Here is a 14,743-nt window from a genome sequence, read left to right on the forward strand (position 1 = left end):
CTATTGGCTGGTTAGAGCAGGAGCCTGGCTGTCAGTAGTCGGCCAGGCCACCGCTTTTAAAATATGTATCTGCAGGTTTTAAGTCCGTTAGTGAGGTCAGTAAAAAGGCGTATTATCCGCGCACCAAAGAGTTAAATCTCTGGAGACGCGGCCGCATTCGTCGCTGTAACTAAGCTGCGACAAAACGGATGCGTCTATAGATGGAGACAGCGCAGCGAGGACTGAGCTAGAAGCCGCCGAACCGAGGAGGCTGATGTATATCACTGGTGATTGGTTTAACCCTTTGCAATCCAATTTTGGATTCAGGGTTTCCTAGGGGGCTTTCTCTTTCTACCATTAAACAATGGCACCATCTGCTGGCTAGAGCCAGTACTGCGGTATGTGACATGCTGGAGAGGCCCCAGACCACAGAACGGCTAGTAATTTACAGTAAGAATACCCTGCCGGACGTCTTTCGACGTTGAAGCTGTACAGCCTTCAATCAGAATGTCTTTAGACGTCAGACAGTGGATTGGAAAGGGTTAACACCTTCTCTTTGCTTCCTGTTCATCGCTGTTTTTAGCCGTACATCACGCGCCCCGCGGCCGCGCAACGATTTCTTTCACAAGACATTTAAACATCCTTTACAAGAAAGCAAAATTCTTTCTTCTAAGCCTGCAAATAATCGCTCTTCGCCGCCGCTGGTGTACGCGAACACGGACCTCTCCAGGGAAGCCTTCGGCCTCGTTCACATGGCAAGGTTCCACCACGGATTTAGCATCATTGTAGCGTTCTGTCGAATGCCATGAAAAACTGCGCCGTAGTTCACACGACAGAGCCTTCCACATACGGAATGTGAAATTCGTGCTGCAGGAAAAAAACGGATATGTTGGGTTTTGGCCCCATTCCCACCCACAACGAACATTGGGCTGCTGCATGCCGATTGGTCCCACGGATGGGCTAGATCATTGTGCGGATCCGCATCAAAACCCGTGGCGCAACTCTGAGGCCTCGCTGCAAATGTAACTGATCCGCGTCAAAAAACATCTGACCGTTGATCTGACTGTAATGTCTGCGCCCAATGATTTAATGGCCATTTTTGGTCCGTAAATATGCACAAAAATAGGGCATGCTGTGTTTTTGGGGTTTTTTTTGTACCGCGACCAACGGGGCTTTTGTCTGTATTACATGTATGAACAGAAGGTAAATGGGCCTGTGTGAACGAACCTTTAGGGTATGTTTATACGGCAGAATTCACTATGGAATATTCCATATGAATTCGCCTTCGAAAGCTGCATCAATACCCACCGCTTCTGCCACAGTTTTTGGCGCGGATCCGTGGGCAAAATGCGCGTGCGGAATTCCAATGCATTTCCATGCAATGAAGTAATTCCTCAGCAGAAGCAGCGAGTGTCAGGATCTCTCCAGATTATTGTCAGCTGTAATACCAGACACGGCCTGTGGACAGTAGTGGCGCTGTTTTTGGATATTAAATCTAATCTATAATTCGCTGCTAGTTAATATTTACTCTTGGGTTGGCGACACGCCACCATATTTCAGCCACATTTTTGCGTCTGTAATTCGGATGTGCGTCCCAGCCTCGAACTCTGAGCATCCTATGAGATATGGCGGCGTGTCCCTGGCCTTAGTAGACTCGCAATCCGTCACGTTCTTCACATCACTTTGTGTTTTGTCTCTCCAGCTTCTATGCAACGTTGGCCACAGTGAAGAAAAATTAGGTTTTACATATGAAGACATAATTATTTGGTAAGTGCAGTAGTCCTAAGATTATCAGGGGTGTCTTCGGGGTGTAAGAATGCGGGGGGTCCCTCATATCTGGTAGCCATGCTAGTGTGGGGAGGGCTACAAGGAACCAAACTTCATTACTCAAACAGCGGCTCGATAAGGAGGGAGCCGGAGCGCCGCACCAGTTGAAATCAGTGGGAGCGCTGCGCTGATCTTGCACTTCCTGCTCACGGCCGGACATGGCGCAGGATCCCAGTGATTCCACATGATTCACATTGGTAGGGTGGGAGTCTGTCCTGGTCATGGCCACACTATCACATTCATTTTTATATGGGCTGTTTGAAACTAGGAAAATATGGCAGCTTTCTTCAAGAAGCAGCGCCATGCCTGTTATACAGGCGGAGTTTAGTATTGCAGCTCAGATCCATTCAAGTGAATGCCATTGCCAAACGGATGCCGCGGCGGGGCCGAGTCTGGCCCAGGGGTGCCGCGGCGGGGCCGAGTCTGGCCCAGGGGTGCCGCGGCGGGGCCGAGTCTGGCCCAGGGGTGCCGCGGCGGGGCCGAGTCTGGCCCAGGGGTGCCGCGGCGGGGCCGAGTCTGGCCCAGGGGTGCCGCGGCGGGGCCGAGTCTGGCCCAGGGGTGCCGCGGCGGGGCCGAGTCTGGCCCAGGGGTGCCGCGGCGGGGCCGAGTCTGGCCCAGGGGTGCCGCGGCGGGGCCGAGTCTGGCCCAGGGGTGCCGCGGCGGGGCCGAGTCTGGCCCAGGGGTGCCGCGGCGGGGCCGAGTCTGGCCCAGGGGTGCCGCGGCGGGGCGTATGGACTGACCTACAATGGGAATTATCTGAACCAGGTCTTTGTGTAGGAGCGGTATCTTTTGTTATCTGGGGTAAGCAGCTGATCTCCCCCAGGGGTAGAGGGCGGTGTAGGGATGGAGAGGTGTGGTGTAGAAATGTGCACGGTGAGCCAAGTAATGTTGGGTGGGTTAGGAGACGAGGCAGAATGTACTATAGTGAGCACATTCTACTACTGTAGTAACATGCAGACTGGGGACTCGTAGTTTGCGCACAGCCCTCCCTCCTATCTAATTTTACCCTCTGGTCGCACATACAGTAAGTGTGTGGTGTAATGAATGACACATTAATAGGTCACTGTGTGTAGATCTCCATCTGACGGCAATCTGTGTGTTTTTTGTTTTGTTTATGACAAAAGTTTGCGGTTAGCCTTGTTAAACGAAGCGAAGGAAGTGCGAGCGGCGGGGCTGCGGGCTCTCCGGTATCTCATCAGAGACTCCAGTATTCTACAGAAGGTGCTAACATTAAAAGTAGATTACTTAATAGCCAGGTAAGTGGCTTCCATGTGTGTAATGCAGACTTTACAGTTGTGCCTGTAATGGAGAGTGTGTGATCCACAGCATTGTAAATATATGAGCCCCTAGCGGGAACCTGTGGGGCGCCTGACCGCCGGAGACCCCGAAGACAAGCGGCTTACAACCACTTCTTTCATTTTAGCCTACAGAGCGCTCAGTGGGGGCAACTCACAAGCCCATTTATAATATCTGCCATAAGTAGTGTGTAGAACACCGGTCTAAATAAATTCCTCCCACAGTGGGCGCTATGTACTGAGTACAGGCTGTGGTGTTACCACTTCCTCTATTGGTCTCGGTGATCGCATGATCCTCGTGTCTCTGGCTAATGTCACCTCTGTGTTCCCCTATATCCGAGGCTCCCCTGCATGCCCCATTTACAGGTGGAAACTAAAAGCTATAGTATGCCGTGTGAATGTCTTAGAGCTCCTGTATAACATCTTGGGGGGGGGGGGGGGGTCACAGAAAAATCAGTGTCTGCACATATTGTATATTAACAGTGCTGTAACAAAATTGGGAAGCCATTATATCATTTTATTAATGGGGTTTTCTGTGACTCTAATATTGTCCTCAGGTTAGGTCCACAATATCTAATTAGTTGGGGTCTGCCCCTTTGGCCCCCCTGTGGGTCACCTTTGCGTAACTTTATGACAAATAGAAATCTAAAAAAAAAGCTTTAAAGTACATTTGCACCTAAAACTCAAATCAACTTGATGCATCTCAGGCTATATTTATGACAGAGCATTCATTTTGGTGGTGTTTTATAACCCAGATACTTATATTTCAAGGGGTTGTCCCTTCTCAGCATTTCAAAGTTGTGATTGGAAACTGCGGACATTTCCAGACCACCATACAGGGTGTTACTAAAATAGCCGAGGTGGCAACCTTATGCTGTTACCGTAACACCCATTGAAGAAACAGTGTAGCCCGCTGTGCTTTGTAGTTTCCATAACATCCGTTTACTTCAGCGTGAAGGCTGATTTAGACACAACAATTTTCGCTCAAAAATCACTCAAAGCTATCTTTTGAGCGATAATCGTTGTGTCTAACTGCACTGACATCATACAGTTTTCGGTAAACCGTCGCTGATCTTTCAGCATGCTTAAAAATCATTGATCTTTATCAGGGATTCACAGCTGGATACAGCTGATACTATTGTTTCAGCTGTATCCCGCTCCCTGATGACAGGCTGGGTATGAAGAACAGAGCGGTCCAGCTGTCTTTCTCATATCCCGCTCGGAGCTCTCGGCTGTGTAACAGCCGGGCACTCCGAGCAGAGAACAGCTGGATGCAGAAAACAAACGAGGCCACCCCACTTGTCTTCTGCGTCCTCTGCTCGTAGCGCTCGGCTTTATAACAGCCAGGCGCTCCGAGCGGGGAACAGCTGGATGCAAAAGACATCCCGCTTGTCTTCTGCATCCTCTGCTCAGAGCGCAAGGTGATCGCTCAACGTTTGAGCAATCACCTTGCGCTGTAAAAAGCACACAATGATTATCACTCAAAAATCGCTCAAAAGTTTTTTTTTGTTTTTTTTTATCATTAATCGGTGTGTCTAAACCAGGCTTAAGGCTGCTGTCTCGGTTGTTTTGGTCACACTCGGCGAGGTGATCTGGAAACAACTATGGTTTCTCATCTCAGCCGTCAAAACCTGAGATGAGGCACCCCTTTAATACAGGCCCTTTAACTGTAATACAGTCTGAGATGCAGCTTATTGAGTTCTATGCAACTCCCACTTCAAACGGTTATATTTCGGGCTTTATTTCAGATAGAGCTTTGATGTTGGGCTTGTTTTCAAACCAAGATTCTTCGCTGACTGCAACCAGATCTGCCTGAGATATAACCGTTTAAAGCAAGAATGTATCTTATACATGCTTGGCTACTGAAGTTCTGCTTTGCAAGGACGTAGGATATATATCCTGGGCAGGGAAAGGGTTAATAGCGAGCAGCTGTATAGATGGTAAGGGAATTGTGCTTCAGCAGATGCTGCTTTTCTCCATTGAAAGGCTGCTTGCCCAAAAAACATAGATATTGGTGACCAGACCCCATTTGGTTGCAGTTTCCACTCCCTTCTTTGCACGGACAATGATTCGGCCGCAGCCAGTCCGGCTAATAAAAGCATTGTGATTAGTAGCGCCGCACGCGGTTACTTACTGCAGCTTAATGGCAATAACACGGGCTGAACCACAGCACTTAGGAACGTCTTGGTACAAGCGTAATGGATTTCCATTGACCTCGGGTGTTACCACAAGGAGTCAGATTTTCCTGTCATTGATTTGGGGAGCATTCAGTACAGGGCCTGCTATCCGTTTATAGTCTGTCATTGCCGCCTGTGCCTAATCGGAGATCTCTCATCTGCTTCCAGGTGTATAGATATTCAACAAAGTAATGAAGTAGAAAGGACGCAGGCGCTGAGACTAGTCAGAAAGGTAAGTGACGGGGGCATTATCAAACGCGGTCACTGTGATATTAGTTATGTGATCAGGTGACTATTTTGCCTTTTCTGCACCCCACTTTTGTTTCATCATGTACATAGGGTCCTTTGTGCCCCCTAGTGATTGCTGTGCATTTACTTCCTGTCATGTGACCTCTAGATTCTTAAATATGTTATGAGTTATTTTATATAGTTTTTGGCTCTCCGTGCCCAAAGCCATATAAAGTAAATATGCGCCATGGCATTTGATAGGGGACGTCACCCAGCGAGGTCCCGTAAACCTATCACGTGGGCTTCTAATGTAGAAACCCCCAGAGATGTCTTCAGGGACGTTCCTTTCTGGACCCCTTTTGGCTCCCGCGGTCACGTGGGTAAACAACCCATGTGACGCTAGAGCGCAGTGAGCGGCAGCGAAGAACCATCGCGGGAGATGAGTATTTGTGTTTATGTATATTTTTATATACTGTGCATCACCCCACTGCCACTCATTACTCTGAAAACCCCTTTAAGGAGCAGGGGGGTCTTGACATGACAGGAAGTTAATGCAGAGACAGCTGAGAGGCAGGAACACTAGACTACAGGCTCAGACTACACCATTTGTAGTCTGTTACCATGGAGACGCATAGATGGAGATGCAGAACTGGAGCTTTTGAGATACAAAGTGCCTTCTCTTTTACATTTTAGATTCCTCGGCTGGATGGAGGGTGTCAGGGCTTTTACCCACTAGCGTTTTTTTTACGGCAAACGTCAATGGGACTTTCTAATGTTAAAATCGCCTCGCACAAAAATCGCAAGTTTCCGGTTTTGCGTTTTTTGGGGGGGTTTTTTGTGTGATGCGATTTTAACATTACAAAGTCCCATTGAAAAAAATGCAGCGATATAGCAGTGTAAAAAAAAAACAAAAAAAACCCGATAGTGGGTAAAAGCCCTGACATAGCGATGGCCTAGTGTAGGATATGCCGTCCCTTTATGATAGGTGGGGGTCCGATCGCCGGGACTGATCCTTTTCCTTATCTCTTTTTCAGATGATTACTGTGAATGCTTCCTTATTCCCTAGTTCTATAACCAATTCTTTGATAGCTGTTGGAAATGATGGCCTTCAGGAACGGGACCGGATGGTGCGGGCGTGCATCGCCATTATCTGTGAACTAGGTAGTAATTCATTGCTTCTCCTGCTGGCAGAAACCAGTCACAATGTTACTCCCTGCTGATATTGTGTAACCATGTGGTGTGTCTTATATTACTACTACAACTCCTCCTATGTAGGTTCCTATTATACACTGACCGGCCCCTTTATTAGCCCCCATCTAGTAACATGTTGGCTCCTTTGGCCTTCAGAACCGCAGCAGGTCGCTGTGGTGTAGATCCCACGAGGTGATGAAATCGCTCTGCAGGAATACCGGCCCCTGCGGACAGGAAGCTTCTTGTAGTTGCTGCAAATTAGATGGAGGTGCTGACATGTTCTGACCAGCTGACAGGAAGGGGTCATCGATTCATGCTGCTTTCGCCAAATTCTGACCTCCCATCAGCACGGGGCAACAGAGATTTGGATCCATCTGACCAGGAGATGTTTCTCCGCTCCTCAGTGATACAATTTTTGGGCTCTTTTGCCCCCTGGAGTCTTGTCTTTCTGTTTCTCTTAGACCCAATGGTGCTGGAACAGGTCGTCTGCTGTTATAGTCCCCAAGGAACATCGAGTTGTGCATTCAGACATGTTAGTTGCAGCACCAGTGTGGTATTCAGCTGCTCCTGACTGTGCAGTGCCTGTTTATCCCAATGATTCCTGACACCCACCTCTGACCCCTTTTTGATGACAAGTTGTTCCCATCCTCAGGAATCCCTTTCGATGGATATATTTTATTTTTTTTAATCACACCATTTATCATATACTCTCCACACTGTTACACGAGAAAACCCCACGTGGTTGTCAGTGACGTCCCGGCCCCTGGCTAGTCTAGCACTGATGACCCGGCCTCGTTGGAAGTCGCTCAAATCGCTGGGTTTTCCCATCTAATGGGGATTCACGCTGAAGCTGATCCACGGAAAACTTGTCACGTGATTTTATGCTCCGGAGTCACGGGGAGAATATCCATAACTCCCGTTATAAGAGGGCCGTGGTCTAATAAAGGGGCCAATCAGTGTATGAGAATAGTGATTTATTGTCTGACACATTACTTTTGCCTTTGTGTATTAAGTGCTTTGGTTTCTGTTTACTCCTTATCACTGCAGCACTTCAAAACCCTGAAGTGGTGGCGCTCAGAGGCGGCCTCAGTACCATCCTAAAAAATGTGATTGACTGCCAGTTAAGTAGAATAAACGAAGCCCTCATCACCACGGTCCTGCACCTCCTCAATCATCCAAAGACGCGGCAGTACGTACGAGCGGACGTAGAATTAGAGGTACGTGACGCCTTTCGTCTGGGCTGCTGATTGCATGTTGGGTGTATGACTACTTGAATAGCACTGAGTGGCAGTACCAGGTATGGCTGCATTTACGGACGCGCCACTGTGATTGGACAGGCAGTGGTCACAGGGCTCCCCTCTGATATGTAGTGACGCACTTCATCCTGCTTTCTGATTGGCCGGTATTGCTTATGTGAGCATGTTGGTCAGAGAGACAGCAGGTGTAGCACATCAATAGTCACTAGCAGTGCATAGCCTAGGGAGAAAAGTGCTGCAACCATTTTGGAAGACTAGAGGAGAACTGGCGGGCGGGTCTGCTGGAGAAATGCAAGAAAGGGGAGAGGAGGGTCTCTTTAAAAGGGGTTGTACCAGAATATCAAGTCTATCTTCTTGCTGATCAGTGGGGGTCTCGCCGCTGAGATCTTTGCTGATCTCAAGAACGGGTGTCCTATGTGCTCACTGCGGGGTTACTGCACCCCCCACAGGGAGGAGGAGACTAAATGGAGTACTGATCGCGCAAGAGCACTAGCGCTACTTTCGCTTTCAGTGGGACTGCAAGTCTCTGAGCGGCGCACTCACTTGAGTATTTCCATCCCTCTCATTGAAATGAATGGAGAGCTGACCGCCCACGATTGGCCAGCAGTCAATTCAGAGTGACATCACTGCAGGGGAAAAAGCGTTCCCCGCAGTGACAGGAGAGCAGGATATGGGAGCCCCATTCTCCAGATCAGCAGGGGTCTCAGTGGTGAGACCCCACCGATCAGCAAGTTCCCCCCTATCCTGTGGATAACTTAATATTTTGGTACAAGCCCTTTAAATTTTTGTTGCTTCCTGATGGTGAGCAAAAGAATTTTTCTGGTTTCATGTAATTTTCTACATAAGAATAAAAAAAAACAACCAAGCCTGCCTTAAGGTGGCATCATGTCACAATGGAGGTAAAATAAGGTGTTTATCTTCTCAGTTTGATTGAATTATAAGCCACATATAATAAAACGGAATTAATAATGAAATACGTTTTCTTCTTTTGTAGCAAATTTTAGCGCCATACACGGATTTTCACTACAGACATAATCCGGATACAGCGGAAGGGCAGCTGAAGTAAGTCATTGCCGTGTGCAGCACCCGACGTCTGTTAATTGCCTTCGTTTAAAGCATCTTTTCAAAGCCTGATAATTGCGCAAACACTCTTTTTGGCCCAATTGTTGGCCTTGCGGAAGTGCAAACTGCCAGCTGATGAATGAGCAAACGCCTGTTTGTTGCCTGATCTGCTCCTTCTTACAAGCGTAAAGATGCTCAGTAGTTGGTCGCACGGCTCCACGTGTAAATGGGGGGATGGCTCAATGGGGACAAATGAGTCAGAACTGGTCTGTGTAAAGGCCAGGTAGATGAATACCAATCTCATTGATCAGTGCTGATATGCCATGGTCCGGGGCTTTAAATCCACGCCAATGTAAATGTACGCTGCTGCTTTTGAGCTCTTGGAGTCTAGAAGAACCATGTTGAGTACCAGATCTCGGGTGCCTCTAAGTGCATTCACATTAGTGAATCTGCCATAAAGACTTTTCAAACCCCAATCTGTGAGTCCATCATATCGCCAGGACATATTTTCACTCTTGATGGTGTAGTAAACAGTCAAATATCCCATACAGTGGAAGCAAGCAGAGATGGCAATACAGTGCTGCCTTTGGTTAAGAGTTGCATTTGTTCTGTGATGGAGCTCATAACCCAAAACACTCGTAAGTCAAATCAATTGTCCCCATTGAAATGAATGGAAAGCCATTAATCCTTTCCGAATCGCGAAGCTCCCCACTGAAAGCAATAGGACACCGGCACCCTCACAGTGATTTTCAGGGAAGGGTTTTAAATATAAGCCCTTCCCTGAAAATCATCCCTAGCCGTAGTAAAAAAATTGTATACTCCCCTGTCTGCCGAGGCTTAGGCGCGTCTAGCCAACGCTTGTTCTCCCTGCACTGCTCTGAAGCTTTTCAGCAGGCGGGGATTAAAAATGCAAAGAGAACAAGTGGCGGCTAGACATGCCTGAGCCCCGGCAGCGGCAGGCATGTGAGTATATGTTTTTTACTACAGCTAGGGATGATTTTTCAGGGAAGAGCTTATATTTACAGCCCTTCCCCGAAAATCACTGCATGGGTTGCCGGAAGGCCATTGCTTTCAATGGGGGCCACTGGCAGCAGCGGTGGCCCAATTGAGAGCAAGGCTTGTCACCCAAGTTTTTGCTCTTAAATCAGAGCAAGAGTTCGGGAGAGAGCCTGCTCTCAAGTCAAAAAGCTTGTAAGCGGAGGCACTCTTAACCCACGGTATCACTGTATTAGAAAATGCATAACTTTTTGTTGTCCATTCCCGCGTTTCTTACAGGTATAACTGAGACAAATTCAATTTTTGCTTTTTTTTGTCTCCTTTCCAGAGAAGACCGGGAGGCTCGGCTGCAGGCGAGCAAACTGGGGATTGTTGCAGCGTTCCGATCCTGGGCAGGTTGGTGCCGCTTACTACTTACTGCAGCAGCATCAGTCCAACCAATAATGTCTTCTGCTGGGTGACTGTATAAATCTGTCTGCAAAAGGACTCATTTGCTTTTTACACTGCATTTTTGAAAGGGTTCCCAACTGTAATTAGTGCCGCAACTCAGCCGAATATCCCTGCATTACCACATTCACACATAGCAGCGTTTTTTTTTCTGTCACCGTTTTATGCCTTGGAAATCGCAAAGAACAACGATCCCTTTACTTACATCAGATCTTCGGAAAAGTAGTTTGTAGTGTTTTTTTCTGCTGTGCGGTTTTACACTGCAGTTGTGGCTTTTGAACACCGCTGTATGCCCCTTCTGACATGTCTTGTGCACTGGACGGCTTGTTCATCACTCCCTTTCCCTGCTCCGTTTTGGGCACAGAAAAACCAAATCCCCGGTCAGAAAGGATCTATCTTAGGACGGAACTCAATCGTGCTGAACGGACCCCATTGACTTTAATGGGGTCTATCCAGTTTATGTTAAGCCCTCTGGCACTTCTGCGAATGAAATGGCGCTGCACCCTGGATTTTAGTGCGACAGATCCTAAACGCAGATGTGAACAAGCCTTTCCTTGTGGGTTCATCCCATTGACATCAGCAGAGAAAACCGTAACTGCATCGCAAAATGTATTGCATTAGATGTAGATTCTGTTTAACTATATTACTTTGCGATTTTGCAATGCTGTTCAATACAAAACAAATGGCACAGCAAAAACTAATGGAAAAGCAACCTAAAAGAATCACAATATGCGTGTGGTGATTAAAAGCTGCGGAGGGAAACCACAGCGGCTTCAAAATCTGGCTTCTGAATGCTTTACGCGGTACATTTTTGACGCGCCTTCTGCTGCTATGTGTGAACATACCCTTTTATAAGTCCCTGTACTCTGGCTAATAGATGAGATCTGAATGCGGACCACCTCTTTTTAAAAGGATCCTGTCATGACCTCTGAGCCCCAAAAATGACATTATGGGGATCAAAGGTGACGAAAGGTTCCCTTTATCGCGAAATTCTGTAATTTAGTAATTTTACCCTTTTCTAGGGGGTTACATCCAACTTTCTTAAACAGGCCCCTGCCCTGTTCTCCATCATGGGCGGTGCCTGCCCCTGCCCTGTTCTCCATCATGGGCGGTGCCTGCCCCTGCCCTGTTCTCCATCATGGGCGGTGCCTGCCCCTGCCCTGTTCTCCATCATGGGCGGGGCTTTTTTTTCTGCACTCCTTATTGGAGAACCTTGTCGTGTCCTGTTATTTCCATGGGGGAACCCTGCCATACGCTCTTCATGGGTGGGCAGACCCTGCTATGAGCTCTTCATGGGGGGGGGGGGGGGGAGAAGGGGACCCTGCTGTAAGCTCTTCATGGGGAGACGACTGCCGTGTACTCGTCCTTGGAGGGGGGGGGGGGGGGGGGGAGATCCTGCCGTGCACTCGTGTGTATGTGTGTGTCTGTGGTGGAAACAACCCTGCCATGCGCTTGTCATGGGGGAAAGGATGCCCCTGAAACATGCTCATCATGGCGGGGCCTTCCTGCTGTGAGCTTGTCATGTGGGGTGGGGGGATGACCCTGCCGTGCACTTATTATGAGAGAGGGGAGCCTTCCATGCCCTCATCAAGGGGAGTGGGAGAAACCCTGCCGTGCACTGTCCTCTTTACGGGTGGAGATGGCCCTTGCCCTGTTCTCTTCATGGGCGGAGCCTGCCTGTCCAGTTTTCTCCCAGGCCCCTATGTAAGTTATTGCCTTTGACGATAACTGGTAGGATTGATCGGTGGCCGGACTCCGGGTCACAGACAGGAAGTGATGTCACTTTACAGACCGGGAAGGGGGCCGTACAGAAACTACAGCTGAAATGATTCTAACATGTAAGCTAGAACGTGTGGCAGTATGTTACGTGGCCTCTGTGGGGGGAGGGGTTGTCAGTGAACTTCAGCTCCTACACTAGATTACTGTAATACAGTACAGAAAGCTGTGAAGCCACCAGAGGGACTTGTGGTTGAGCCTCGGCTGCTCCTCCTCAATTACTGTAACGTGGGAAAACAGCTACAAGCTTTACAGCGGAAATAGAAAATGTGTGATAATCAGAGAGAAATCCTTTATTCTGCCGCCTCCCCATCACCTCGAGCTGAGCATGTGATTGTTCCCAGCAAGAGAAACCAAGTCATCTTGTAGATATGAGACCTTTTAATGGCTAACAAAAATACCTGATGTTATTGCAAGCTTTCCAACCTCTCGGGGTTGGCACTACCCTTCGCGGGTCCTGTTCTCTTCCCTGAGTATGGGAAATGCATAACAGCTGATCATCAGGGGTCCCGAGCAGCGGACCCCCGCCCATTAGCTATTGATGACCTATCCTGAAGACAGGACTTCAATACTTCAGTCCCAGACAACACCTTTAATACTGGGGAAAAATGCCGGATGTATGAAATCCGCCCTACAGGTCCTTTTACTCAGGCCGATTCTTCGTCTGTTTAACAAGCACCGATCGATAATATATGTCGATATGTACCTTCCGCTACCTGTGGCAGAGGATTGGTAGTATGGGCTCGCTTATTCGTTCCCATAAGATTGTATTTGTGGGGAGCACTTCTCGCTGTTTACGTTGGGGCATGTGCTGCGACAAGCGAGGATCTCTATGCCCGTATATAAACCTCGTCATGGCCTCTGGTCAGTGGGCATCTCGGCATGGCCTCTGGTCAGTGGGCATCTCGGCATGGCCTCTGGTCAGTGGGCATCTCGGCATGGCCTCTGGTCAGTGGGCATCTCGGCATGGCCTCTGGTCAGTGGGCATCTCGGCATGGCCTCTGGTCAGTGGGCATCTCGGCATGGCCTCTGGTCAGTGGGCATCTCGGCATGGCCTCTGGTCAGTGGGCATCTCGGCACGGCCTCTGGTCAGTGGGCATCTCGGCACGGCCTCTGGTCAGTGGGCATCTCGGCATGGCCTTGCAGCCGTCGCCCTGCTGAGTCTATCACACCTTCTCTTTCTAACTCTACCCCTTCCCTTTCCTGCGCTAATCGCTGCTAGATTCGGCTCCTGGCACTTTTAAGCTGTCAAGGGGATGATCTGCTCTGTTCACCGTCAGGCGATACCACTAGTGGGTGGGGGAAACCTGATGCTATCCGGTGCAAGCGAGTAGAATAAAAAATTCTGAAAGCCGCTCACCAGGCTGCAAAATCTTGAAGTCATACTATCCTCTCCCGATTCCGTTCGCCTCCAATCTCTCAATGCTTTCTACTTGCTGCAGCAATGACATTACCAACATAAGGGACATGTGACCACCACGGCCCTTACTGCATCTTCCACTCTCCTTCTCAGCTTCTTCCTTTTGGTAAAAAAATAAAAACTAAGCTCCTCCTCTTGGATGTGTTGGGACCGCCTCCATCAGACCCTGGCTAGTCAGTGAGCCATAAAAGTTTATGGTGGCAAAATCCCTTTAAAGCCTAGTCCACTTTGCTGCTGCAAAGGCAAATAAAGTCTTGGGGTGCATTAAAAGAGGTATAGGGGCGAAGGACGAGAACATTATCCTCCCACTATATAAGGCACTTGTCAGGCCTCACATGGAATACTGCGTACAATTCTGGACACCGGTGCTCAGGAAAGATGTTACAGTACTGGAGGGGGTTCAAAGAAGAGCAACTAAACTAATACATGGAATGACGGGACTGGAATACCCAGAGAGGCTATCAAAATTGGGACTATTTACCCTGGAAAAGACGGCTAAGGGGCGATCAAATAACCATGTATAAGTACATGAGGGGACAATACAAGGATCTCTCCCATGATCTGTTTACACCCAGGACCATGATGGTAACAAGAGGGCATCCGCTACGTCTAGAGGAAAGTAGGTTTCATCACCAACATAGAAAGGGGTTCTTTACTGTAAGAGCAGTGAGACTGTGGAACTCTCTGCCTGAGGAAGTGGTGATGGCAAAATCCATAGAGGAGTTTAAAAGGGGACTTGATGTCTTTCTGGAGAAGGATATTACAGGATATAAATATTAGGTTAAGTGTCAATCCTGGTTTACAGGCAGGTAGGAACTATTAGGGGTTGATCCAGGGAACAGTCTGATTGCCATTAGGGAGTCGGGAAGGAATTTTTCCCCCAAAAGGGCTAATTGGCTTCTGGCCTTGGGGTTTTTTGCCTTCCTCTGGATCAACACAGTAGGATAGACAGGCTGGACTAGATGGACATTGTCTTCATTCGGCCTTACATACTATGTTACTATGTTACTATGTATGTTACTATGTTACTTTGAACATTCCCTACTTTTTAGAAGAGTCCCTTGACAACAATCAAATTGTCCGCCCTGC

General features: G+C 48.4%; 1 protein-coding gene across 1 annotated transcript in view; it reads left to right on the forward strand.

Annotated features, from left to right (window-relative positions):
* RICTOR (RPTOR independent companion of MTOR complex 2) overlaps positions 1 to 14,743 on the forward strand; it is a 103,231-nt gene that overhangs the window by 33,531 nt on the left and 54,957 nt on the right. The window contains exons 4-10 of the mRNA XM_066602402.1: positions 1,682 to 1,746; positions 2,931 to 3,062; positions 5,447 to 5,510; positions 6,541 to 6,667; positions 7,745 to 7,914; positions 8,948 to 9,015; positions 10,340 to 10,407. Of these exons, the coding sequence (XP_066458499.1) occupies positions 1,682 to 1,746; positions 2,931 to 3,062; positions 5,447 to 5,510; positions 6,541 to 6,667; positions 7,745 to 7,914; positions 8,948 to 9,015; positions 10,340 to 10,407 (694 nt within the window). The remainder of the gene's footprint in view (positions 1 to 1,681; positions 1,747 to 2,930; positions 3,063 to 5,446; positions 5,511 to 6,540; positions 6,668 to 7,744; positions 7,915 to 8,947; positions 9,016 to 10,339; positions 10,408 to 14,743) is intronic.

This window comes from Eleutherodactylus coqui, chromosome 5 (genome assembly GCF_035609145.1).
Source record: "Eleutherodactylus coqui strain aEleCoq1 chromosome 5, aEleCoq1.hap1, whole genome shotgun sequence".
Taxonomy (NCBI): domain Eukaryota; kingdom Metazoa; phylum Chordata; class Amphibia; order Anura; family Eleutherodactylidae; genus Eleutherodactylus; species Eleutherodactylus coqui.